This window comes from Triticum urartu, chromosome 6A (genome assembly GCF_056163025.1).
Source record: "Triticum urartu cultivar PI428250 chromosome 6A, HENAU_Tu73, whole genome shotgun sequence".
Taxonomy (NCBI): Eukaryota; Viridiplantae; Streptophyta; class Magnoliopsida; order Poales; family Poaceae; genus Triticum; species Triticum urartu.
The window spans coordinates 572110584-572136779 of record NC_141878.1 but is presented as its reverse complement, the minus strand read 5'-3'; the positions used below and the strand labels follow the sequence as shown (position 1 = coordinate 572136779).

Here is a 26196-nt window from a genome sequence, read left to right as displayed (position 1 = left end):
CAATAAGGAAATTTCTGTCGCACAGGCTGCGCTGGTCTTCACAGTGTTCGCACATAATGAAATCTTTTTCGTTGTCAGATGACATTTCCTATGTTCATATAGGTGAAACATTAAACACCTATTACAAATTAGTTGTCAACTATTTTTGAATAAACTGTATCAAATCTCAGATACCTAAATTTTCTTACTAAAAATAAACTAATTATATTAATTATTGAACTAGTTCAAATCTCATATACCTAAATAAACTAGTTCGACAATTTTCTTACTAAAAATAAACTAGTTATATTAATTATTGAACTAGTTCAAATCTCATATACCTAAATAAATTAGTTCGATAATTTTCTTACTAAAAATAAACTAGTTATATTAATTATTCAACTAGTTCAAATCTCTAGTTCGACAATTTTCTATCTATCTAACATTCGACATTAATCAAACATTCGATCATCTAATTAACTTTTCTAAAAAACAGAAAATAAGTAAAAAAAATGTGTGTGTGTATGTGCGTGTAGTGTGTATGTATATATATGTGTGTATGTGTGTATGTGTGCGGCCCCGTACGCCGCCGCCCCGTACGTACGAGCGGGGGCGTCGGCGTACGGGGCGGGGGCGGCGGCATACGTACGGGCGGGGGCGCCGCCGTACGGGCTGGGTGCGACGACGACGGACGGCGGCGCGGCGGGTATACGCGAGAGCGAGAGACGTACGGGACCGCGGCGGGACGACGACGGACGGCGGCGCGCGACGTTCGGGGCGGCGGCGCGAGACGGCGACGACAACGGGCGGCGGCGGGGACATCGACGACGACGCCGGACGACGGGGACGGGCGGCGAGGACGGGTTCGAGCGGCGCGCAAGAGGTTGGAGACGAAAGAAGTGGGGAGATCTAACTAAATTTTCGTAAGTGTTGTATATATAGGAGAGGCCTTTAGTACCGGTTGGAGCCACCAATCGGTACTAAAGGCCAACTTTGGCCAGGCCAAGAGGCGAGAAGAGCAGGCCTTTAGTACCGGTTGGTGGTTCCAACCGGTACTAAAGGGTGGTCTTTAGTACCGGTTGGAGCCACCAACCGGTACTAAAGGCCTCGCGCTGCCACCCCAAAGTTTAGTCCCACCTCGCCGGGCGAAGGGCAGCCGCACTGGTTTATAAACCCAGCCGCGGCTACCTCTTCGAACTCCTCTATATAGCAGGCTTGTGGGCCTAAACTCTGCGCGCTGCCCTGTGAGTCTGCTGGGCCTTTAAGGCCTGTAATTGCACGCCTGTGGCCTAGCAGGCCCACAGGCAGCGCCCCAAATTTTTTTATAATTTTTTTCTGCTATATTTTCTTCTATTTATTTCTGCGTAGTTTTTTGTATAGTTTTTACTTTTCTGTTATATTTATTTTCTTCAATTTATTTGTGAGTAGTTTTATTCATCTAGTTTGCCAAAATTCAACATTTTCAGAGTTCATTTGTAGTGATTTTCAATTTTACGGTCATTTTGTGAACGATTGAAAAATAGCAAATATTTTTTTTTTCTTTTCTACTTTATTTTTTCTTCTATTTATTTCTGAGTAGTTTTTTCTTTTCTGCTATATTTATTTTCTTCTATTTATTCTGAGTAGTTTTTTATATAGTTTTTTTCTTTTCAGCTATAGTTTTTTTCTTTTCTGCTATTTTTTCTTTTCTGCTATTTTTTCTTTTCTGCAAAATTTGATGGTCAAAGTCTGGAGTTATAACCAAAGTTTAAAAAAAAGAAATGCCGACGTGCAATTAGTTTTTGCCATAACAGAAGAAGTCCGGAGTTGTAACAAGTTATTAAAAATAAAAAAGAGGTGCAATGCTCGTTAATTTGCTTCAAGCCTTTCGAAATAGCGTAAACTGCACTGCGCGTAGCTCCGTGCAATCTACCATATTCCTGAAAGCTTGAAGCTAAGCAACGTGAGCATTGAGCCTCTTCTTCATCGTCTCTGCACTCAGGGCTTATAAACCGCTCCTAGTCCCTCTCTCTTGGCGAGGTGGGACTAAAAACAGCTTGCCATAACCTCATTAGTACCGGTTCGTGGTACGAACCAGCACTAAATGGTGATGGTGGGGCCATAGCCTGACCGCAGGCTGACACAACCTCTTAGTGGCGGTTCGTGGCATGAACCGGTACTAAAGGTTCGCCACGAACCGGTGCTATTGATCGCCGCCACGAACCGGTGCTATTGTACACATTAGTGCCAGCTGAAATTTAAACCGGCACTATTGTGCTTCACGTTTGACCCTTTTTCTACTAGTGATTATCTCCTGTGGACAGATCCGAAGCGGCTGATGGATCTTCTGTGGATCCAGCGGCTGTACCTGTTGCACAAACATGTACATGTCTTCAAAAAGGGGTAATTAAACCTGTCAATTACAATCATATTACCAAGTTTGGCATGGCATGTACCACAGGTGAACCGACTTCTTTGCAAGAAGCATTTGGTGATTTGAAGTGGAAAAGGGCTATGGAAAAAGAATACATGGCTCTTCAGAAAAACAAAACATGGCATCTCGTTCCCCCAAAACAAGGTAAAAATTTGATAGATTGCAAATGGGTATTCAGAATCAAGAGAAAATCTGATGGAACAATAGATCGCTATAAAGCTAGACTGGTTGCAAAAGGATTTAAACAAAGGTATGGCATAGATTATGAAGATACCTTTAGTCCAGTTGTGAAAATTGCTACCATTCGTCTTGTTTTGTCTATTGCTGTTTCAAGAGGATGGAGTCTCAGGCAACTAGACGTACAGAACGCGTTCCTCCATGGTGTTCTGGAAGAAGAGGTCTACATGAAACAGCCTCCTGGGTTCGAAAACAGAAAATTTCCCAATCATGTCTGCAGGCTTGATAAGGCCATTTATGGATTGAAGCAAGCTCCTAGAGCATGGTATTCCAGGCTCAGTCATAAACTGCAAACTCTTGGTTTCATTCCTTCTAAGTCTGATACTTCCCTGTTTATATACAATAGGTCAAATACATCTATATTTGTACTTATTTATATGGATGATATAATTGTTACAAGCTCATCTGATGAGGCAGTGGCAGGGCTGTTAAAGGATTTGAGTGCTGAGTTTGCTTTGAAGGATCTTGGAGACTTGCATTTTTTTCTTAGGGATTGAAGTCAAGAAACATGGTCATGACCTTCATCTCTCTCAAGAAAAGTATGCTACTGACCTAGTCAAACGAGTAGGGTTGCAAGGTTGTAAACCATCACCCACTCCTTTATCTAGTTCAGAAAAGTTGTCACTTATAGAAGGAGATCCCTTGAATCAAGAGGACAGCACAAACTACAGAAGTCTGGTAGGTGCACTTCAATATTTGACACTCACAAGGCCAGATATTTCATTTGCTGTTAATAAAGTATGCCAGTTTCTTCATGCTCCTACAACAGTTCATTGGACTGCAGCAAAACGCATAGTCAGATATATCAAAAATACTCTGAACACTGGTCTTACTTTCAGCAAGTCTTCATCAACACTGGTTAGTGCTTTTTCTGACTCTGACTAGGCAGGATGTCTGGATGATAGACGGTCTACAGGTGGATTTGCCATCTTCTTTGGACCAAATCTTATATCTTGGTGTGCCAAGAAACAAGCTACAGTATCCAGGTCAAGTACAGAAGCAGAGTATAAAGCCTTAGCAAATGCAATAGCAGAAATTATATGGGTTCAGTCTTTACTCAGAGAGCTTGGCATAAGACGAATCCCAGCACCGTGCTTGTGGTGTGATAACCTTGGTGCTACATATCTCTCTGCAAATCCAGTTTTCCATGCCAGAACAAAACATATTGAAATTGATTTCCATTTTGTCAGAGAACGTGTTGCTAACAAACAATTGGAAATCCGGTTTGTTCATTCCAGAGATCAGCTTGCAGATGGGTTTACCAAGGCATTACCTACACGAAGCTTTGAAGAGTTCAAACGTAATCTCAACTTGACCAAGTTGTGATTAAGGGAGGGTGTTAAACGTCATTATGTCAGTCACGATGACTTGTGTCACGTAGCTTCGGCAGGAGGTAGTTAGGAGATAGTTTAGATTCTCTCTAAACCGCATGTACTTATCTCTATCTCTTATCTCTTTCTTGCTCCTCAAGATGTAATCTCTCCAAACTACTTGTATGCATATCCAGGGATAAGCCCCTGACTATATAACACGCAGGCGCGACCCCGATCAGGGTACGACGCTTCACGCCTTTCGCACACTCCTCCGACGTTTGAAGGTAGGCGTCAGCAAGCTGCTCATCTTCAAAGTCCCAACCCGACGTTTCTTGTAGCTTCAGTTTCAATTGAGCTGCCTGCTTCCACGAACGCTTGTCCTCCCGATAGGCGGCTCGCTCCCTCCTCCTCGCGTCCCTCTCCGATCTCAATTGCTTATACACCTGGCGCGCGTCGACGATGTCCTGCGGGTAGCCTCCTCGCCACAACACCAAGGCTTCCACGTCCTTCTCTGCGATGGCGAGGCGACGCTGCCGCCTCCGATGGACACGACGATCCTCGTCGGTGAAAAGCCGCGGGAGAGGCGCCAGATCCTGCGCCCGCTGACTCGACACGTTGGGAAAATTCATATCCCGACGAGGCCTCAGGAGGCGCCACGCCGCCGCGTCGTGCGCGCGGGCCGCCTCCTCTGCAGTGTCGAAAGTGCCGAGGATGAGACGTTTCTCGCGAAACCAGATCTCGGTGGAGAAGGCGCCGGAGCGGCGCTCGCGGACTCCGCGAAAATCCGAAGCGTGTAGGCGGCGGATCGACATGGTGGCACAGAGGCGGCGAGAGTGGGCGACCGACATAGTGTGGAGGGAGCGCCTTCTTTTATAGCGAGCGCCGGCCGCGGCGCGCGCTGGAGCGCCAAAACCAGCGCGCGCGAACCTTTCCCGCGTGCTGGAGCGTCAAAATCAGGGCAACGACACGATGTTAAACGCGCGCGGTCATGAAAATGGGTCGGCCCGTTGGGCGCACTGCTAACCCAAAACTAAAAGAGGGAGGACGGCGGGCGGGCGGGCGACCCAAACGGACAAAAAACGGACAAAAACGCCGTCCGTTTGGGTCGGCCCGTTGGAGTTGCTCTAACGGCGTAGGTACGGTGCACTGGCAGAGGCTGCATCTTCCAAAACCGTCTACAGGGAGAGGAGAACAGTCTGGCGATTAAGTTGGATGCAATCTGCGGAGGGCAGATCTAAGAAAATAAAATGTCTGTGGAGGATTTGGATCTATGTAGCGTTTAATTAAGTGATTCTTAAATGAAATACAAGAACGGAACAAACATGTGGAACGGAGTATGTCACTAGCTTTGTGCGTACATGTTCTATTTTTTTCAGATGATCATATATATAGATGTTGTTCGATCTAAATACCAAAGAACACACAAATAATACAATAAATCCAACCTATACAAGACCTATAGAAGCAACACAACAAGGGTGGCTACACACCGTTCGTGTTGCACCATTGGTACAAGGAGCTAGTTGGCCATGATAAGTTTTTCTGCATGGGCTGATTTCTTCCTTCCTCCCCCCATTTCCTCTTTAGTATTTAACTCCCCCTCTGCCTTTTTTATATAAAGTGCCATCTTGAGAACATCATGTACGGCATTCTTTAGTTACATCACATATCCTTGCCTTCCAAAAGGTGTCTAGCTAGCCCCATCAATCATCTATTTATCATTGAGCATGTGTGAGAAACAGTGGGTGCATATACTATGCAGAATCGGAAATGCTTTGGTGAGCCGTCCTGCCCGGACATAGCAAAGTACAGCAGTACTTGGCCAACAGCACTGCAGCATATCCGGCAACGCTTCCACTGTTGGCAGATATACAACCACCGGCAGTGTACATAGTGCTGACTGGGACATGCACTTACAACAACTCTCTCTAAAAACTCCAGCTGGCCAGGTTACAACTGCAACTACTACATCGTTGTTCTTGTTACAAATTGGTGGTTCTATATGCAGGTCGTCGTCAAAGGTTACTGAAAATCGTGAGAACTTTGTAGATCGGTAATGCTGCAAGCCCACACGAGACTGGTCGATCAAGAGGCAGGCAACGACTCACATATGTTGCTTGAAATTGTATTGCCAAGAATGTTAGCACATCAACGCTATGTCATGTTCCCACTGTGTGACAGTGTGAGCTTACATGAGTTTTACAAAAAAGTAATTTTGGCAGCGCAGCTGCCGTGTCTACCTACCTAGCTAGTCAGTTCTAGACAGAGATCATCGATCAAGAGGAAATAAAGAAGAATTTGCTCCGTCAATGGTGCCTAGGGCTGTGATCTTTTGGACCATAGTAGTCCTCATGAAACTCCGGCAATTTATGCGCCGCCGCACTAACTTCATCTGCAGCAACGTGGACGCTCCTCTTTGTCTCGCTTGTCGAGCCAGCAGATCCCTCGATGACATTGGTCCCAATCGGTTTCTGCATTGACGACACTGAGTTGCCACCGCTGCTGCTGAGTGATGCCCGCACCTCTGCATCTAGCCGGATGGCTTCAGCCTCTGTGGCCGCTGTCAGTACCAGAAGCAAGATCACGGCTGCAGCCAGTGTCAAGTATCTGGAACTGCAACTCCTCATCTTGTGAGAGATCAATGTCATTGACTAGATGGAGAGTATACTTCAGTGAGTCTTCAGCTCAGAAGAGGATGTAGAGAGGAGAGGTTAGCTAGGCTAATGAAGTCGTTTGAACTGAAGCATGCATCTAACCTCATGAGAGATGGTATATATGCATTCAGCTTTGCAACCCGTCCCGGTGTTTGCTGCACTGATGTCTGTCAGGAGTGGTTTATCAACAACATATACAGATTAAACAACTACTTCTGAGTGCAAAATGTCTCTGGATCACTGCCATTAATTTATTTTAATTAATAGGGTACGTCCTTGCATGCCACCCTAAACGGGAGGATGTTTCCACAAAAGTTGGGCCATGAACAATTTGTTTAAGCCACTAGTTTGTTCCTTAGTACTTAACCAAACACTAGAACAGTTTAAATTAACTGCTAAGCACAAGAAGCTTTAGGTTCTTGTGTTTGGTTCCAGGTGCCGCACGCATTGCCCGGTCCTGGAAGGTTGGGTGCCGGTCTGTCTAGTCTAGCTAACGACGTAGGTGCATTGACAGAGGCTGCGTCTTATGAAAGCGTCTACGGGGAGAAGAGAAAATCCTGGCGGTTATGTTGGATTAATCTGCGGACACGCTTTGGATGTAGCTTTTACGTGCTTGGAATGGTAGCTGGCTCTAGCTCTGTACATGTTCTATATTTTGTTTTCCTGATGATCATATAGGTCCTGTTTGAACTAAATATACTCCCTCCGATCGGAAACAAGTGTCGTGGTTTTAGTTCGGAGTGAGTACCAGAGAGTACAACACACACAATATACAACATGGCCGTAGTATTTTATTTCTGGCTGAATACTGGAGTACCACGTTAGCCTGCTTTCTATTGATTACGAAAAATAATACTACAATGCTATTTTCTCTTCTTCTTTTTTGCCTTTTTTTGTCGACCCTCTCTTCCTTTAGTGCCAACACTTATCCTTGCCTTGCAAAAGGTGGCTAAGCTCAATCAATCATCTACTCCCTCCATTTGGAATTACTTGTCTTGAATTTGTCTAGATACAGATATATCTAGACTAATTTTAGTGTTAGATACCTTCGTATCTAGATAAATCTAAAACAAGTAATTCGGAACGAAGGGAGTAGTTATCATTGAGCATGTGCGAAATAGTGGTTGTACGTAGCTTTGGGATAATCAAGTGCACCGTCCTGCCCGAACGTAAAGTGTTGTAGTACACCAAAACTAGTACACCAAAACTGTGTCTTCTCCGGCTTACAGAGATGCAGAAATGGAATTGAGCTTCATAGTTGCTATAGCTATCATGATGTGCTCACTGCTTCAGCTTACATGAAATTCTAGCTGCTTCGCATCTAACCTCATGAGAGATGGTATATACTCGAAGGTTATGCGCGCTTTGTTGCGCCTTTCGTGTTGTTGTGTTTCTTAAAAAAAATCACTCTTTAAAAAAATATAAGGTCTATTACTTTTTTTTGAAAAGTCAAACCTTTTAAGTTTGATCAACTTTGTAGTGAGACATATCAAAATCCATAATATCAAATCTGTATTTTTTGATTCATCACGAAATGAATTTCCATACCATTTTTGTTTAATATTGTGGATGTCGATATTTTTGCTCTGAACTTGATCAAAGTTAAAGAAATTTAATTTTCTAAAATACTAATACCCCTTATATCTTATAACTAATGGAATATTTAGTTTGGTGGGTTGGGGAGATGATAGAGTGTGTTTTACTTTATTTACAATGAGGTGATTTGGTGGACCTTTCGTGGTGTGATTTCGTGTTATCCGCTAACCAACCTATATTTATGTGGGGAAATTTCTGTGTTGGTGGTTGCATGTATTATATTGATGCTATAATATCATATGGTGACACTTTTTTCTATGTTTTATAGGTCGGTTGCTGCTGATTGATTTTAGGAAATCACTGGCCCAGTCGAAATCATAAACCAAATCAAAATTGAATACCACAATTGAATGAAAGAGCTTCAAATTTTGGGAACATAGTGAATTAATATAATTGAATGGAAGAGCTTGAGAAGTTGTTGACCCGGTCAAAATCGGATGATCCAATTCTAAATTGAATACCTTAAAAATTAGAAAGCATATCTCTACTATTATAGTACATCAGTTTTTGAACTCGCGGCTTACCAGCACGTATACAGTGTTCCCGCCAAACTTCATCTCAAAACAGTATGGCCCGTCCATTTCGCAGACACAACGGACTAAGCAGGAGCGAATCCAAAGAAAGTTGGCCGTCAGATTTGGATACATCTAACAGTTCAGGCTGCTTGTTTCTCTGTCAGGTCCTTCTCGATTCTTCCGGACTGAACTTTTCCCGTACCGCCGTACGCCATACATTTCTCTGATCAGGCCGGCGTCCCCCTCCGCTCCCAGCATGCAGCAACTGACTCACCCCCGCCTCCCGTCTCTCTCCACACAGCAATCTTCTGTATTCTTGCTCCCAAAATCCACTTCTAAACTGGCCGCCTCGCACCCAAATGTCGGCCGCCGTCTCGCTGGCCACCGCAAAACCTGCGCGCGCCCTTGTGCATCCCAAGCTTCAACACACCTCCACCCTGCATTCCTATGCCAAGTCCCTCCTTTTGTATGTCCGGCATACGCGGCGTCGCGATGACTTCGGAGCTTCCTCTGTCATAGAGTAGCTTAGCTTGTCCAAGTGAGTCATTCCCTGTACTGGTTTTGCTTTTCTTTTTCTGCATCTGGATACTCCACGGGTGATTCTTTACTAATATCTATCACGTATCATCACATTAACCCTCAGTTTTGAAAATTTAGCGCTGGTTATGGTCATTGGTAATGTTTGGTATTCCTGCACGGCAGCTGTTTGTGTTTTTGTCAAACCAACATATGTTGCGGTTCTTTGAGGCAGACCAGAAAAATTATTGATTTTTCTGTGATTAATCTGGACCACCAGATGATAGTGCAAGTACCAACAATGATGCAAGGCACGAGTACAGACGCCAATGACAAAACATGCATGCCAGTAGAATTATCCTCAATGACAAGTTATTTATGATGTGCCATTAATAAAAGAAGAATCCAACTCTATATCTTGGTTGCACTTTGTATGATGGTAACAGTCCTATGCCAAGAAAGAAAAGCAGTGGGATTTTATCTCACAATCACCTACTTAAAATATTGTGTGTTTCAAAATATAGCATACATGATTCAATCGTTCAATTTATCTTTACTAAATATTGAAAAACTTGATGAGTAATAATCTATCCTTATCTAATATTTTTCTCTTTATCTCTATGTTAAAAATACAGTGTTTCTATTGGTAATTTTAATATATACTCATCTGACCAATGAGGGCAATATGTTTCCAATTGTAAAATGAATGAAGACTTTGATTTAGATCAAGCAGAAAGAAAAAAATTCATGCCACCCCTGATTACATGGAAGTAACTCTGTATGATGGCATTTATTTCTAATGGCTGTACTACTAGGTTCAGACATGGAAGATGACAGTTTTTGCCTCCAATCGTTCACCATTGGTTACAAGCATGGAAACCTACTGCGAGAAAGGCAGTAAAACATACTGAAGCCTTATCTCATGTGGTTTAATAGTTTCTAGAATTTTGTATTATTGGACGTCCGAGCATGAAGAATGTGAGATACTGAGATGTATAAGATATTACATATCTGTTCTGGAGAGTAGTATTTCTTTTTGCGGGAGAAGGGTAGTAAAAGATAATGGCTGCCCATTGTTATTTATCCAGAATGGCACTCTTCTATTTGGCCTCCAAAAGTGTGCAGCGATCATGTATATCTCCAAAAGTGGGTTCACAAGGCGGAGCCATTGCTTTGATCCGTATGTGGTTATTACTCACTCCGACGGAGGCCAGGAAGCGTTTGGTTACTGGATCTATCCGATGGAAGATGGTTGCACGGGATATCTTCAGCCGGTTTGGATGACGGTCATGTAATATGATAGGCAATTAGTTTTCCTATCGTTCTCTTGCCGGCCGGCGGTGGCTTTTGGTTTCCTTCTTTAGCGCTCTGTGAGCAGCTTTGTTTGAGAATTTTAGACTGGTGTCGAACCTCTTTGCTTGTTTAATAAAGGTGGCCGTATGCATCTTTTCGATGCAGAGGCCGGGGAAGTCCCCCTTTTCCAAAAAAAAATGTAAAAAAAAATGGGCAGCGATTCCTTGATCTTGTTATTGCAATTACCAATTGTGTAAAGTTTAGTCATAAGAACAAGGAATCATATGGGGCAAACAAAATAGACCAAGGAGTCTTTTTCATGTTAAATGATGATCAACACAAACACATGTTCTTAGGGTGTGAACTATTTACGAACTGGCAAATAGGTCTTTCTTGATAATTTTGTGAAAAGTTGGATGCATTGCCAATTTGCGTATCCCCATCGCCATAATGATGACGTTAATTCAAGTTTATTTTCTAGAAATTATTAGGGCGTAAGACAAATAATAATCCAATGCTTACTATTTCTTTTATTAGATTATACACGTACTTGGTACGTGCCTTTTACTAGTAGTGTATAGTATAAAATAATTGAATGGTGGAGCTTTGAGAAATAATTGGCTCGGTCAAAACCGGGTGACCCAATTCTAATTGGTGACCTCAATTGAATGCGGGCTCTTTAAAACTAGGGAGCTTAGTGTTATAAAGAATACATCTAAGTAGCTCTACTCCGGTTGTTCTATTTTTTGTCAGTGGTGCCTAGGATTGTGAACACTTGGAACATAATAGTCTTCCTGGAACTCCAGCAACCCATGGGCCACCGCCTTAGCATGGCTCGCAGCACCCGCGTTTCTCGTCGTCTTGCCTTCTGATCCAGCAGAACTCTTATAGCCACATCGTCGATTGTTTTCTGCAATCATGAACATAGGACAGTTAATTAGCATCTGCAGAAAGAATCATCCAAAGATTCAGACAACGGAACAGAAGATCAAAATCACTGCTTACATTGACCACTGAGACTTTGCGAAGTCAAACACAAGGCCAACCCAAAATGCGACAGCAGAGAACAACCAGGTTGGACATAGGAATAAAGTGGGATGTGCTACAAGCATATGACGTCAGCCGACTGAGACCAACCTTTTTACAAATAATAACCCCTGGCCCAATCATCAAATTATGATTAAGCTTGTCTGAGTAGAGGATATATAGACCCATATATATACTTTAGCTCAGCCGTACGGCCCGGGCACAAAGTACAGCAGTACTTGGGCGAACAACACTGCAGCATATCGGGCAATGCTTTCACTGATGAGGTTGGTATTCGCTATGAACTTGGAATGATGTTCCTAGATCAACCACACCAGTCATAGTGGTGCTATTTGTATTTGACGCAATGTGGCTGATGAACCATCTGACGAGCACATGTACATTCCACACACACAATCGCGATCAACGTTGCTTGGGCATTCAAACCGTAAGTCCGTAAAATATTGTCATTTGTCAACAAGTTAATTAGTACACCAAAACTATGTCTTCTACAGCTTACAGAGATGTGGAAGTGGAATTCATGGCATCTAACCTTATGAGACATGGTATATGTACATCCTCTGGGACTAACCAACTAGCTACTCTGGTTGTTCAATTTTTTTTATCAGTGATGCCTAGGGCTGTGAACACTTGAAACATATAGTCTTCCTGGAACTCCAGCAACCCATGGGCCACTGCCCTAACTTTCCTCGCAGTATCAGCGCTCCCTCAAGTCTCCGTAGCCGATCCACCGGAACCCTTGACCGCATCATCGATTGGTTTCTGCATTGAGCAACACAAGTAGGTTGATTAGTGTCTGCAGAAAGGACCATCCAAAGATCCAGACAACGAAACAGAAGGTTAGAATCACTACTTACATTGAGCATTGGCTTGCTGCCGCCGCTGCTGACTGATGCTCGGGTCTGTGCTTCTAGCCAGATGCCTTCAGCCTCCGTGCTTGTCAGTACTAGAAGCAAGATCACAGCTGCAGCCAGTGACAAGTACTTGGAAATGGAACTCCTCATCCTGTCAGAGATTGATGTCACTGACTATGAGAAACAGAGTATACTTTAGTCTTAGGCTCAGAAGAGGGTGTAGACTATAGAGAGGAGAGGCTAGCTGGGCTAATCAAGTCGCTTGAACTGAAGCATACAACTAACCTCATGAGAGATGGTATATATACATCCTGCTTTTCAACCTCCCCCAGTGTTTGCTGCACTTATGTGTGTCATGAGTGGTTTATCTACAACATATACAAATTAAACAATTATACTTACGAGTGCAAATGTCGCTGGATCACTACCTTTAATTAATGGGGTACGTCCTTGCATGCCACCCTAAATGGGAGGATGTCTCCACAAAAGTTGGCCCATGAACAATTTGTTTAAGCCACTAGTTTGTTCATCAGTACTTAACCAAATGCAGCACTTTAAATTAGTTGCTAAGCACAAGAAGCTTTAGGATTTTGTGTTTGGTCACAGGTGCCGCACGCATTGCCCAATCCTCGAAAGTTGGGTGCTGGTCTGTCTAGTCTAGCTAACGGCGTAGGTGCGACCGAACCTTAAACCCTAGGGAACCTAGGTCTTCTGAAAGCTTCTACTACATGTTGGGATATGGATAAGTTGGATTTAATGCGTGGAGGGTTTCAATGTGTTTACCTTCTGAAATGAAATACATGAACAGAGAGAACTAAGAGCATCTCTAGCCGAACTCTTAAAAACGGCTAACTCCTCAAAAGATTTCATTTTGAGGAGGTTAAGCCGCAGCTAATCGAAGGCTCAAACATTTAACTTAGGAGTTCAGTCTCAAAAGTTCCCCACTCTCTCCATTTTGAGCAGCAGCCACCAAGTCTCATCAAAAGATTCCTTTTCTCCTCTCTCGCGCACATGGCGCCTCTCCTGCCTCCGCCGCTACAACCACCAGGCTGCCCGATTTCTCCGAGAATGGACTGTTGGCCGCCTTCACACTCTGGTGAACACTCTTGCTAGCGTTTGACACCCACGCCAAGGAAGCATCTTAGGACGAAGACCGTCGTGCGCTTCGCTGCGTCGTCCACGACGACTAGCAGCAAGGCTGCGGCATCCCGAAAGACGATTGGCCACCCTCCGATTGCTCCGGCCATCACCAAGTGGACAAGGAAGTTGACGTCGGTGGGCAAGTCCCTCGATGAGGCCATGGCGAAGAAGAGGGAAAAAAGGCATCTGTTGACGCTCAAAAGTGGCATGTTTATAAAGAGTGGCTTGAAGCTATGTCAAGAGTAATTCAAACTTACTATTGAAAGTCACTATGAGATGGCTCTCTTCGAGAAGATCAAGATGAATATGAAGATGGTCTAAAACGGGGTTTGGATGCAAAAGTTATGACAACTTCAGAGATGCTCATGTTGACACCAGATTAAAGAATGGCTTGAAACCCAATTAAGATGTCCTTATATGGAAAAATGATCAACATGAAAGTTATGCGTCTCGTCGAAACAGTGGATTTTGATATAAAAACCATCTTAATCCGAGGTCTTATGCAACCTGTGAAAGCAAAACAAGGTCAGAAATAGAAGCTGCAGAGTCATTTCGGACCAACCGAGTTGATTTGATCGGTGAGACCGAGTTGGTCCAAAAATTTACCAGAGAGTTGGCAATGTTGACTCGGTAGGACCGAAGAAAACTAATCGGTAAGACCGAGATTGATCCGGAAATTACACAAAGTTACAGAGAGTTGGCCATGTTCACTCGGTGGGACCGAAGCAAACCAATCGGTGAGACCGAGATTGATCCGGAAATTACCAAAGATTCGTGTCCGAGTTAGGTTAGGGTTTTTGATGTTTTGGACGGAATTTTTAGTCCTTTTCTTGTACGGAAAGTCCATCCGCCTCATAAATAGATGAGAGGTGACGGCCGATTGAACAACACACAATTGATCAAATCATCTACCACTTTTTACCCTTTACGTTTATCTCTCTCCCTTGTTCTTTCTCTCTCATTCTTCGTTCGTTCTTCTTGTTGCAGGGCGACGAACCTCGAGGCCCTAGGGGCGATCAGGTCGACCTAGGGCAGCCCATAGCCGCCGCGCGCCCTGACGGGGGTCCCTCCCGGGCGTGTGGGGTTTCGGGTCCTCAAAAGCACCCGCCGGATTGCCTGCGTACCGCGCTTCCGGTCAGGTCTCCTTCGATGTGAGCTGCGGTGCATCACCCCCGGCGTCGAGGGTACACGGTGACGTGTTCATGTGCGAACACACTTTTTGGCGACTCCGCTGGGGACGAAGCTTTGAACGGTCTCTGGCCCGTTCTTGCTACGAAGAGATCGTCATCTAGGGTTTGCAATCTACAAAGGTAATATGAATACCGAATTCACATATGTAGATGCAAATAATGCGTATGTTGTTGCTAGATCATCTAATGAGCATAATGTATCGGCTAGCCCTAGCTTTATCAATCATGCATCTAATTATGTGCAAGGGCCGATGCAACAAAATCTCCATGATTCTACTTCATATAATTTTAGCAACATGCAACATATGTATCCCAACTCCCATGCATCGGCAACCCCACAAATTTATATGCCGATGAATAACATGATGAGTTTGGTTAATCAAGTTGAGACACCCTATGTAGGAACTTCCAATGGTATGCAACAAAGTGTTTCAAATTTTTATTCATTGGCAAATAACTTACAGTATGTTAATCCAAACGTGCCGGTGGATAAGGGAATTGGCCATGTTACTACTAGTTATTTGGCCAATTACCCTCAACCATCATATGCTACACCTCATGTTAGTAATTTTTCAGCACCGTATGCAACTGTAGATGTTCATAATTCGGCCCCGCATCTTCATGGTCATAGCCGAATAAGTGAAAATTTTACAGGAACACATGTGCCGTCATCAAATACTATAGCATATAATGCATACTCTACGCAATTTGAGAATTTCGGCAACACTCGTGAATCATTGCCGAAAGAATCTAAAAGTATTGCGGAGCAATCTCTTCCAGAAGTGGTTGTGGCTGCATTAAAAAAGAGCTTGGAGCAAAACAAGAGGATTAGTGCTCTTTGCCTTGAACAATATGAAAAGGGGTTGTTTCCTGATTATGCTGCAATAAAGGCTAGAGTTTTGCAAGAAGATGAAACTTCATCAATCGATAGAATTGGCAAGAGAGCATATCGTTATACAGAAGTGCATACACCTCCACCTAGTACCGCGGCATATTATACACCCCCTACACAGTTGCAAAATTTCGGCAACACTAACAGTCCATTACCGAAAGATCCTAAAAGCATTGGGGGGCAAACTACACTAGAGAGGGCTGAAATTGAGAGGGGAGTTAAAGCTTTGCGCGATAAGGTGCAAGTACTTCGCCAAGAGAGAATTGATAGGGAATTAGCTCAAAGAAAACAATCCTTGCCAATTGATATAACCGGTGAAAAGAATGATGATTCAGAAACTAAAAGTGCTTCGGTTGAAAAAGCCGAATCAAGTTATATATATTCCGTATCCATCAATTCCAAAGAGGCAAACATTATTGAGAAAGGGCATGGAAAGTATAGCAAGACAGTCATACTTGATTTTTCTGAAGTTAATGGAACCTACTTCCTGCCCTATGAGTTTCGTGCCATAGAAATTGGTGAGCTTCAAGAACAAGATCAAGTAGCCTAAGAAAGTTTGGTGGACGAAGATCTTGCAACTAATGATGCACCAAATCAAGAAAAAGATGATGACAGGGCGTTGGGGAGCTATCCGAAGGCGGCGCAAGATATTCTTCAAGTCACACCATCATCATGCTCTCCCAACATATTTTAAGAGGTATGTCTAGCAATTAATTTACCTGTTTTCAGATTTGGTCATGACTTAGTTGTTGATGCATACATTAGAAAAATCTTCAGAAGAAATATTGAGAGACCAATGAAGAAGGGTAATTTATTTGTTAGCAATCAGATTGTGACAAAGCATATCGGTCAACATATTGCATCATTCAGAAAGACTGATAGTGAAAAATTATTGAAGCCAAGGCTTTCCCCATTGCTTTATCTAAAGCTCATATCTAATTGGGTAGCTTTGCTTATTTCGTACTTGGCCTGCACTTGGTCTCAACTGAGACATGTATGTTCTAAATATCTTTGTTTCAGAAATTTAAGGCCAAGGTTAAATTCTATTGCGAAAACCGATGCTAATATAATATCTTATCCAAAGGCATCGGAGATAGAGTGGAAAATACAATGCATATCCGAATGGGAAGATTCCAAATCTTAACCATTCGTTTGCTTACCTCCAAAACCGTTCACACAGCAAGATCGGCTAGAAAACAAGAAGTATACCTTCAATTCAAGCATGTGTGATCAAATATTTGATTTGTTGCTGAAAAATAATTACATTACAATCCTTGATCACCATGTTAAGCCATCAATCCAAGGACGAATGTATTGTAAGTTGCATGGTTCATTCAAGCATAATTTTGAGGATTGCAACATGTTTCGTCAAATAGTTAAATCGGCCATTGAAAAAGGACGATTGAAGTTTGTTGAAACACCAATAGATGACTGCTCTATTCCGATTGGTCCCGATGGCAAAAAGTTTTTGCATCGGCTGCTTCAAGCCGATCCATTTAAAGAAAAGGTAAAAACCTCAGGTGATGGGATCAAGCTTTCATGTAAAGAAGTTGTTGAAGAGCATAATGAATATAATCTTGAGGGTGAGAATTCCATCGAAGCTACAATGGAGATGCCAAGGACTGGGGGGCAGCAAGCAAATCCAATGATCGATGAAAGCAAACCAAAAGAAAACAAAGGCCGAAATAAGCGCAAGTGTAAGAGATCAAAAATCACCTTCGCTGAACTATTGGATAAATATCAAAAGAAGAGTGAAGAGAAGAATGCTTATCGGCCAAATCATTCAAAGAAACCAAGGTCACCCCAAAGCGCAAATATGAGGGTCGACATTGGCAAAGTGAGAATCTCAATGTAGCATATTCATATCCTTACTTTGGGCCGCTGATGCCGATGTCGTGGATACCTCCCTATGCTCATGTAAATCCATATCCATCATGGGACAGGTATGATACAAGGACACATTACCCATCTTACTTTGGACCATTTCACCAATATTATGCATCTCCGAGAAGATCAACATTTGAACAATCATATGTTAAAGACCGTTTCAATCATAAGGAATCGGTCCGGAGCTCAAAGAAGAAGAAAGAAGTTGTCAAACAAGTGCACCGTGTTAAAAGAGATGGTCGTAAGAGTGCAACTTCAGATTTGATCTCAAATGAAAAAGATCCAATTAACATGTTGACATTGGCTACTAAAGGCAATGAGATGAAGCAACCAATTATCAAGAGTCAAAGTGCCAAATCTGAAGAAAAGAAGTTGACAGTGCACAAGGTAAAACAAGAATTGTCATTGCTTCAAACAAAATCACAGCCGGGGTGCCCACTCGGCTTATCATATTGGCGAAAGAAGGAATTACAAAAACTTAGTGCACAAGAGCTGAAAAAGTAGAACATGGCATGGGTTCCCAAGAGGAGCAGTCAAAATAAAAATGATGTGCAACCTTCTATTGCAACAAGTGTTATAAAAGTGAAGAAAGAGAAGGGTGGAAACCCGAAACAATTAAGCCGAAGGTTTGCATCACCCCATCAAAATCTTCGGTTAGCACATCATCCATGTTTTTCAACCATACCATTGATGCCTTTGCCATGGAATTCATCATCAGGTATGATAAATTACCCTCCCTGGATTTATTTTGATCCATGGAAGCGACATAATTTTCTGCATCATGAGAGGGTATTACCAAATCTCTATACAATTTATTATCTACATTTTTTCTTGCTAATCCAATGGGCCGAAATATTTGATTGCTATTTCATTTGTTTATTTCGGCTATACATGATTTGGTGAATGAATTCTACATGGACCTCATGGTAATGGCCGGTACTTATCTATCGCCCTAAGAATATATGTAAGAATGGCTGGTGTGGTACTCTAACACCGTCCTTAGTTTGAGTAGAGATTGAGATAAGTGCTTGCAAAGGAATTTGTCAAATTGATGCCATTGAGGATATTATGCATAGACCAATTCACTAAAATTGCAAAGAGAACTTATGTTTTGATTGGGTGTGCTTTGGCTTGTTAGTTTTCAGAACTTACGTAAGGCCAAATCATGGTTGATTTTATTATTGAGCATCATATTGACATCATGCATAATATTAATTTTAGCTTGATCTCTCTAGTACCATGGAGATTATATATTGATGGTTAAATTTGTAGCAATGGCCAAGGTGTTGGTGTTGTTTATATATCTCCTTATGGTGCTATTTTGTGAAGCCTCATGCCGCTTAAAATATTTTTGCACAATGATCAAAGCCGAATATGCATTGTCATTCGGATTGGAGCTTTGCCTTGCTATAGGAGCTATACATATTGAGGCTTCCGGTGATTCGTTATTAGTAGTGCAACAAATATCCAAGGGTTATCAATGTTATAACGAATCACTTATAGTTTATCTTTTGGTGTGTCTAGATGCAAAATTTACCTTGGTTTGCTTTAAAAGTATTCATGTTTTTAGACATGACAATTCGAAAGAATTGGCACAGCAAACACCCGGGTACTATGTTAATCATGGTGTATTGCATTTCTGTCAACAGCCGATGCTTAGTCTCGTCAACATAGGTAAGGCCGAACCAAAGTCCACAGCTTCGGCCACTAATGAAATTTTTATGTAGGCAAAAGTAAGGATTGGAGAAAGTATTGTTGATTATCTACAAAATCCTAGCAAAAGGGTGAACAATATGGTCCGGAGGATGACCTTGAGATACATATCTATGGTATTTTATCATCGGATTGTTAATGAAGCTGAGAAGGTTTCACCCAAGTTTGCATCAGAAAGTTCACACAAGACATGGTCGATATATACTTATCGTCCTAAGGACATATAAATGGCCGATGGAGTGTTGACATCGTCCTTAGAACAAACTTGGTACAAGTTATTTTTCGGCACGCTAGCTTTGCCGAAAAATAGGGGGCATGTGTTGACGCTCAAAAGTGGCACGTTTATAAAGAGTGGCTTGAAGCTATGTCAAGAGTAATTCAAACTTACTATTGAAAGTCACTATGAGATGGCTCTCTTCGAGAAGATCAAGATGAATATGAAAATGGTCTAAAACGGGGTTTGGATGCAAAAGTTATGACAACTTCAGAGATGCTCATGTTGACACCAGATTAAAGAATGGCTTGAAACCCAATTAAGATGTCCTTATATGGAAAAATGATCAACATGAAAGTTGTGCGTCTCATCGAAACGGTGGATTTTTATATAAAACCATCTTAATCCAAGGTCGTATGCAACCTGTGAAGGCAAAACAAGGTCAGAAATAGAAGCTGCAGAGTCATTTCGGACCAACCGAGTTGATTTGATCGGTGAGACCGAGTTGGTCCAAAAATTTACCAGAGAGTTGGCAATGTTGACTCGGTAGGACCGAAGCAAACTAATCAGTAAGACCGAGATTGATCCGGAAATTACAGAAAGTTACAGAGAGTTGACCATGTTCACTCGGTGGGACCGAAGCAAACCAATCGGTGAGACCGAGATTGATCCAGAAATTACCAAAGATTCGTGTCCGAGTTAGGTTAGGGTTTTTGATGTTTTGGACGGAATTTTTAGTACTTTTCTTGTACAGAAAGTCCATCCGCCTCATAAATAGATGAGAGGTGACGGCCGATTGAACAACACAATCGATCAAATCATCTACCACTTTTTACCCTTTACATTTATCTCTCTCCCTTGTTCTTTCTCTCTCGTTCTTCGTTCATTCTTCTTGTTGCAGGGCGACGAACCTCGAGGCCCTAGGGGCAATCAGCTCGACCTAGGGCAGCCCATAACCGCCGCGCGCCCTGACGGGGTCCCTCCCGGGTGTGTGGGGTTTTGGGTCCTCAAAAGCACCCGCCGGATTGCCTGCGTACCGTGCTTCCGGTCGGGTCTCCTTCGACGTGAGCTGCGGTGCATCACCCCCGGCGTCGAGGGTACAAGGTGACGTGTTCGTGTGCGAACAACATCCACTTCTCTTCCATCTCCGACCACCGCCCTCACCTCCTCCGCCAACAACTACAACCACCTCAACCGCCGACAAGGATCATGCCCCAAGTGTCCGACACAAGTCGGAAAGGTAAAAATAGCATTTTTTATCTTTTTTGATGAATTTTTGAGATACATTGCGACGATGTTCGTGTGATATGTTTGTTCTTGGTGATTTAGTGTAGAAGAATATGATGTTACAAGTTTCATATCTTAGTTGGATGAATCGCACATACTTGAACTTGATGACATGTCGATGTCTATGGCTGATGATCCTGAGAGGGAGGAGGATGACCTGAAGTGGAGGAGGTCAATGAGCCTGTGGAGATACAAACAAGCACATAGAAGACAAGATCAGTGAACTATCGCAGCCAAGAAGACATTGCTTTCTGTTTTTCTTGGATGAATGCATCCTTTGGTGTCTAAGTTGGTACCAATGAAATGAAGGAGAGGTTTTGACAAAGAATTGAAGAGTACTAGTTGAGCAATGTGACGGTTCCTTCCAGCTATACTCAAGGTTCTATTGCCCACCGGTGGGCTGTGATCCATGATCAATGCAACCAATGGTTTGGTTGTGTTGATCAAGTCAACTTCACTGCCAACTAGGGTGACAATCAATGAATATGGGTCTATCATCCAAGACCTATACAAGCAACCCAACAAGAATGGTGGTTGTGAACCGTTCGTGTTGCACCATTTGTACAAGGAGCTAGTTGGCCATGGTAAGGATAAATTTCAAAACTAGTTCAAGGAGGGCAACAATCACTAGTAGAAAAAGGGCCATTTGTCCCGGTTCATAAGGCCCATCTGTCCCGGTTGCAGAACCGGGACTAGTGGCCTTTAGTCCCGGTTCTTATACGAACCGGGACAGACGGGCCTCCACGTGGCCGCTGTGGCAAGCCCAGGCAAGAGGGCCTTTAGTCCCGGTTGGTGGCACCAACCGGGACCAATAGGCATCCACGCGTCAGTTCAGGGGCTAGGGTTTTTGTTTTTTTTCTGAAGGGGGGTGGATTTGGGGTTTTGTATGGTTAATTAAGGTGTTTCATATATTGTGTTAGGTAGCTAATTAATTAATAGAGAGAAGTGTCCTCTCTTATCTCCGTGCTTGGTCGACGCTACGTACTATACGTATAGAGAGGCCCTCGACACGCTAGCTAGTAAGAAAATGAAGGAACCCATTAAGTACAGAAGTTCGTCATGCATACCGAGAGAAGTGATCGACCTCTCCTTATCCGAGAGATTGGTCAAACAACAAGTTTTCGTATTATCTATCTGACGCTACTGGCTACATACATATACAATATGTAAGATCTGTTACAATCCCCTAGCATCTGAAATCAAGTTCCACATGGTATTCTCCGGCTTTATTGATAACGTGGTCAAGAAAGAATCCCGCTAATTCCTCTTGAATTGCTTTCATGCGATCTTCTGGTAGGAGTTCATTCCGCATCTCCCATGTCTAATTTGAAGAAGGGGGTTAATACATATATATGAACGAAACTCAACAGAAATGATGGTGTAATAAAATGAAATTGTGAATATTATTGCTTACGCACATCAAATTGTCTTTTAGATATAGCATTACAACATCCAGAATACAATCAAGGTCCGACTACGGAACCAAATAAAGAAAGACAACCCCTAATGCTAGATCCCCGATCGCCCCGACTAGGCTCCACTACTGAACAACTGGAAACGAAACAACACAACGAACACGAACTTCATCAAGCTCCTCCTTGAGCTCGGTTGCGTCACCTGCACGGTATCATCGGCACCTGCAAACTTGTTTTGGAAGTAATCTGTGAGTCACGGGGACTCAGCAATCTCACACCCTCGCGATCAAGACTATTTAAGCTTATGGGTAGGAAAAGGTAGTGAGGTGGAGCTGCAGCAAGCACTAGCATATATGGTGGCTAACTTACACAAAAGAGAGCGAGAAGAGAAGCAAAGCACGGTCGTGAACTAGAAGTGATCAAGAAGTGATCCTAAAACTACTTACGTTCAAGCATAACACAAGAATTGTGTTCACTTCCCGAACTCCGCCGGAAAGAGACCATCAACGGCTACACACGCGGTTGATGCATTTTAATTAAGTTTAGTGTCAGGTTTTCTACAACCAGATATTAACAAATTCCCATCTGCCCATAACCGCGGGCACGACTTTCGAAAGTTCAAAACCCTGCAGGGGTGTCCCAACTTAGCCCATCACAAGCTCTCACGGTCAACATAGGATATTCCTTCTCCCAGGAAGACCCGATCAGACTCGGAATCCCGGTTACAAGACATTTCGACAATGGTAAAACAAGACCAGCAAAGCCGCCCGATGCGCCGACATCCTGATCGGAGCTGCACATATCTCGTTCTCAGGGCAACACCGGATGAGCAATCCGTACAACTAAAAACCAGCCCTCAAGTTTCTCCGAGGTGGCGCTGCAAGGGGCTCTAGTTCGGACCAACACTTAGACAAGCACTTGCCCGGGGGGTTAAAATAAAGATGACCCTTGAGTCTGCAGAACCCAAGGGAAGGTGATAGGTTGTTAGTGCAAATGTAAAACCAAGGTTGGGCCTTGCTGGAGGATTTTTATTCAAGGCGAACTGTCAAGGGGTTCCCATTATAACCCAACCGCGTAAGGAACGCAAAATCAAGGAACATAACACCGGTATGACAGAAACTAGGGCGGCAAGAGTGGAACAAAACACCAGGCATAAGGCCAAGCCTTCCACCCTTTACCAAGTATATAGATGCATTAATTAAATAAGAGATATATTGTGATATCCCAAATAATATCCATGTTCCAACAAGGAACAAACTCCATCTTCACCTGCAACTAGCAACGCTATAAGAGGGGCTGAGCAAAGCGGTAACATAGCCAAACAACGGTTTGCTAGGACAAGGTGGGTTAGAGGCTTGACATGGCAATATGGGAGGCATGATATAGCAAGTGGTAGGTATCGCAGCATAGCAAAAGAGTGAGCAACTAGCAAGCAAAGATAGAAGTGATTTCGAGGGTGTGGTCATCTTGCCTGCAAAGTTCTCCGAGTTGATGTAAGCTTGATCCTCGTAAGCGTACTCAACGGGTTCCTCGATCACGTACTCGTCTCCCGACTCTACCCAAGGCAAGAACACAAGAAAAGGAAACAACAATCAACCATAGTGCAATGCACAAACAACATGATGCAAAACATGGCATGATATGCGGGATGTGATATGCAATGCATATGCGTGCTCCGGAAGGAAAATAATGAACCAGGCCTCAACTTGGCAAACCAAGAGTGCCGCTGGAAAGATGAGTTGATTTCGGTCAAAATCGATATAAAGATCACCGGAATCGGATGCACGGTTTGCAAATGGCAAGCAAAACAAGAATGGCACAATTCTGGGATTAACAGCACGATGTCATCTAGAATGCAACAAGAAACTAAGCTATTGCACTCCAACATGGCAACAAAGCACATGACAGTGATCTACTCAAGATGCTTGACAAAAGATGAACACTGAGCTACGGCTAAATCACACAAGAGCAGGTTCAAACAAGCATGGCAAAAGTGCAAAAGATAACACCATCACAGACTTAGTGAAAATAACAACATGCCAGGAATTAACACTAGGAAGACATGTTTAGAGCAAGATAACAACATGCTATAGGATCAGATCATAGCAATACAAGGCATGGAATGAATCTACTCAAAGCATATAACGAAAGTCCCTTAATGACCATAAGCCAAAAAGGATCATAAGATATGATGGCACCCATGTAAACATAGCAAGTTTCGTTAACAGATTAAGACTTAGTAGAAAACTGGACATGGCATCAACAGAATTATGAAGGCATGTTTGTGAGCTCGATGCTCTCAACACAAGGCATTGCATGACAAACTAAGCATACTACCAGCAAGAAGACATGATCAAGAAGCTATCCAAAGCAAGAACAAGTTCATAGCATGCATGGATCAACTACAACAACCTTGGCAAAATTGATTAACATGTAAACAATCTGCCAGGAACATTTATTAGCAAAAGTAGAGCAAGATTGAGTCATGCTAGGGCACTCCATAATTGCAAACAGGGGCATGGATGGATAGAGCACAACCATATGCCCAAATCATCCTTACTGAACATACTCAAAAGAAGCATGGATCTCTCTGTAGCAACATGAATACATGGCATAAAAATAACAGCAGGGAAATGACTTAGTGAAATTCTAAGTCCCTAAAATCAGCAATATCACGAGAGCTACTTTGCATGCCTGTGCTAGTCACCACATTGATCACAAAAATACATGGCATACACCCCTGTAAAGATGGCATGGCATAGCCCAAAACACATGTAGGGCTCAAGTTCATATGCAGCACACAATAATCATGGCAAAAATGACAAATGCTCAAGATCTGCTAAGAATCAGCACCTAACATTATGAAGCACTCTTGCAACAGCAATTAGGGCATCAAGATGGACTCAAACAAGCATGGTGCAATGGAACAAAATGAAGAGGACATCCTGATGAGCATTTTGATATATCATGCATGCAAAATGGATCTACGGATGAGGAGTTATGGCATGATGAACAGGGCCTGAAAACATTACAGATCTGGGACTTAGTGGATTTTGACCTCGTGAAAATTGGACGAGGAGGTCCCGAGACAGAGAGATCCAGGGACGGGCGCGGGCGTTTGGATCGGCGAGGTGGTGGATCTGATCCCGATCTGCAGAGGAGAGGGCCGACTAGGGTTTCAGCGACACATCAACTCCGGCGAGAGCATGAAAGCCGAGGCGAGGCGCTGCTCCGGCAAGGGGAGGTGCGGGGCGGTGGCGCATCGGCAGGAGGACGGCGCAGCGGCGGCGCGCGCGGGAGGCGAGGCGCGGCCGCGGGCGGCTCCTTGAGCCCGTGGCGAGTGGCGGCGATGGCCGGCGGGAAGATGGCGGGCGGCGGTGCGTGGAACGGTGGCGGCGCAGGGTGCGGGGAGCCGCGGGCTGAGCGGGCGGCGCACTCGGGCCCGGCGTGGGCCGGCCGTGGGCGCCGCGGGCCCGGCGCGGTGGGGAGGAGGCAGAGCGACAGGTGGCGCGCGGCGGTTGGCGGAGAGCGGCGGCGGGGTGACATGGCGGCTTGCGATAGGTCGGGGTGAGGTGGCCGGCGGACATGTCCGGCGCGGACGGATGTGTCCGGCGGCGCGGGAAGGAAGAGGACTAGGGTTAGACTGTGAAACTTTGGAGGGGATCACATATATATAGGTAGAGGGAGCTAGGAGAGTCCAAATGAGGTGCGATTTTTGGCCACGCGATCGTGATCGAACGGCCAAGAGGATGGAGGGGGTTTGGATGGGTTATTGGGCCACTTTGGAGGGGTGTTGGGCTGCAACACACACGAGGCCTTTACGGTTCCCCGGTTAACCGTTGGAGTATCAAACGAACTCCAAATGGCACGAAACTTGACAAGCGGTCTATCAGTAGTGTACCAAGGCCGCTTGGAAAATCTCGGTCCATTTCGAGAATGTTTAACACCCGCACACGAAAAGGGGCAAAAGCGGTCGCCGGAGGACATAGGAGTGTCGGATTGCAAAACGGACAACGGGGAAAATGCTCGGATGCATGAGAC

The 26196-nt window shown here is 43.8% G+C and overlaps 2 protein-coding genes across 2 annotated transcripts; both read right to left on the bottom strand.

Moving 5' to 3' along the window:
- Nucleotides 1-4070: 4070 nt before the first annotated feature.
- Nucleotides 4071-4754, bottom strand: LOC147966457 (uncharacterized). The gene has a single exon (XM_087530837.1). The coding sequence runs from the start codon at nucleotides 4752-4754 to the stop codon at nucleotides 4071-4073; it is 684 nt and encodes a 227-aa protein (XP_087386963.1).
- Nucleotides 4755-6101: 1347 nt separating this feature from the next.
- LOC147966456 (uncharacterized) lies at nucleotides 6102-6651 on the bottom strand. Its single transcript, XM_087527260.1, has one exon. It carries the CDS (start codon nucleotides 6588-6590, stop codon nucleotides 6249-6251), a length of 342 nt encoding a protein of 113 aa, XP_087383386.1. The 5' UTR covers nucleotides 6591-6651; the 3' UTR covers nucleotides 6102-6248.
- Nucleotides 6652-26196: the final 19545 nt, after the last annotated feature.

What these genes read in the sequence shown, in the direction of transcription:
- LOC147966457 (XM_087530837.1), bottom strand. Translation starts at nt 4,754, where the DNA reads ATGTCGATCCGCCGCCTACACGCTTCGGATTTTCGCGGAGTCCGCGAG.
- LOC147966456 (XM_087527260.1), bottom strand. Translation starts at nt 6,590, where the DNA reads ATGACATTGATCTCTCACAAGATGAGGAGTTGCAGTTCCAGATACTTG.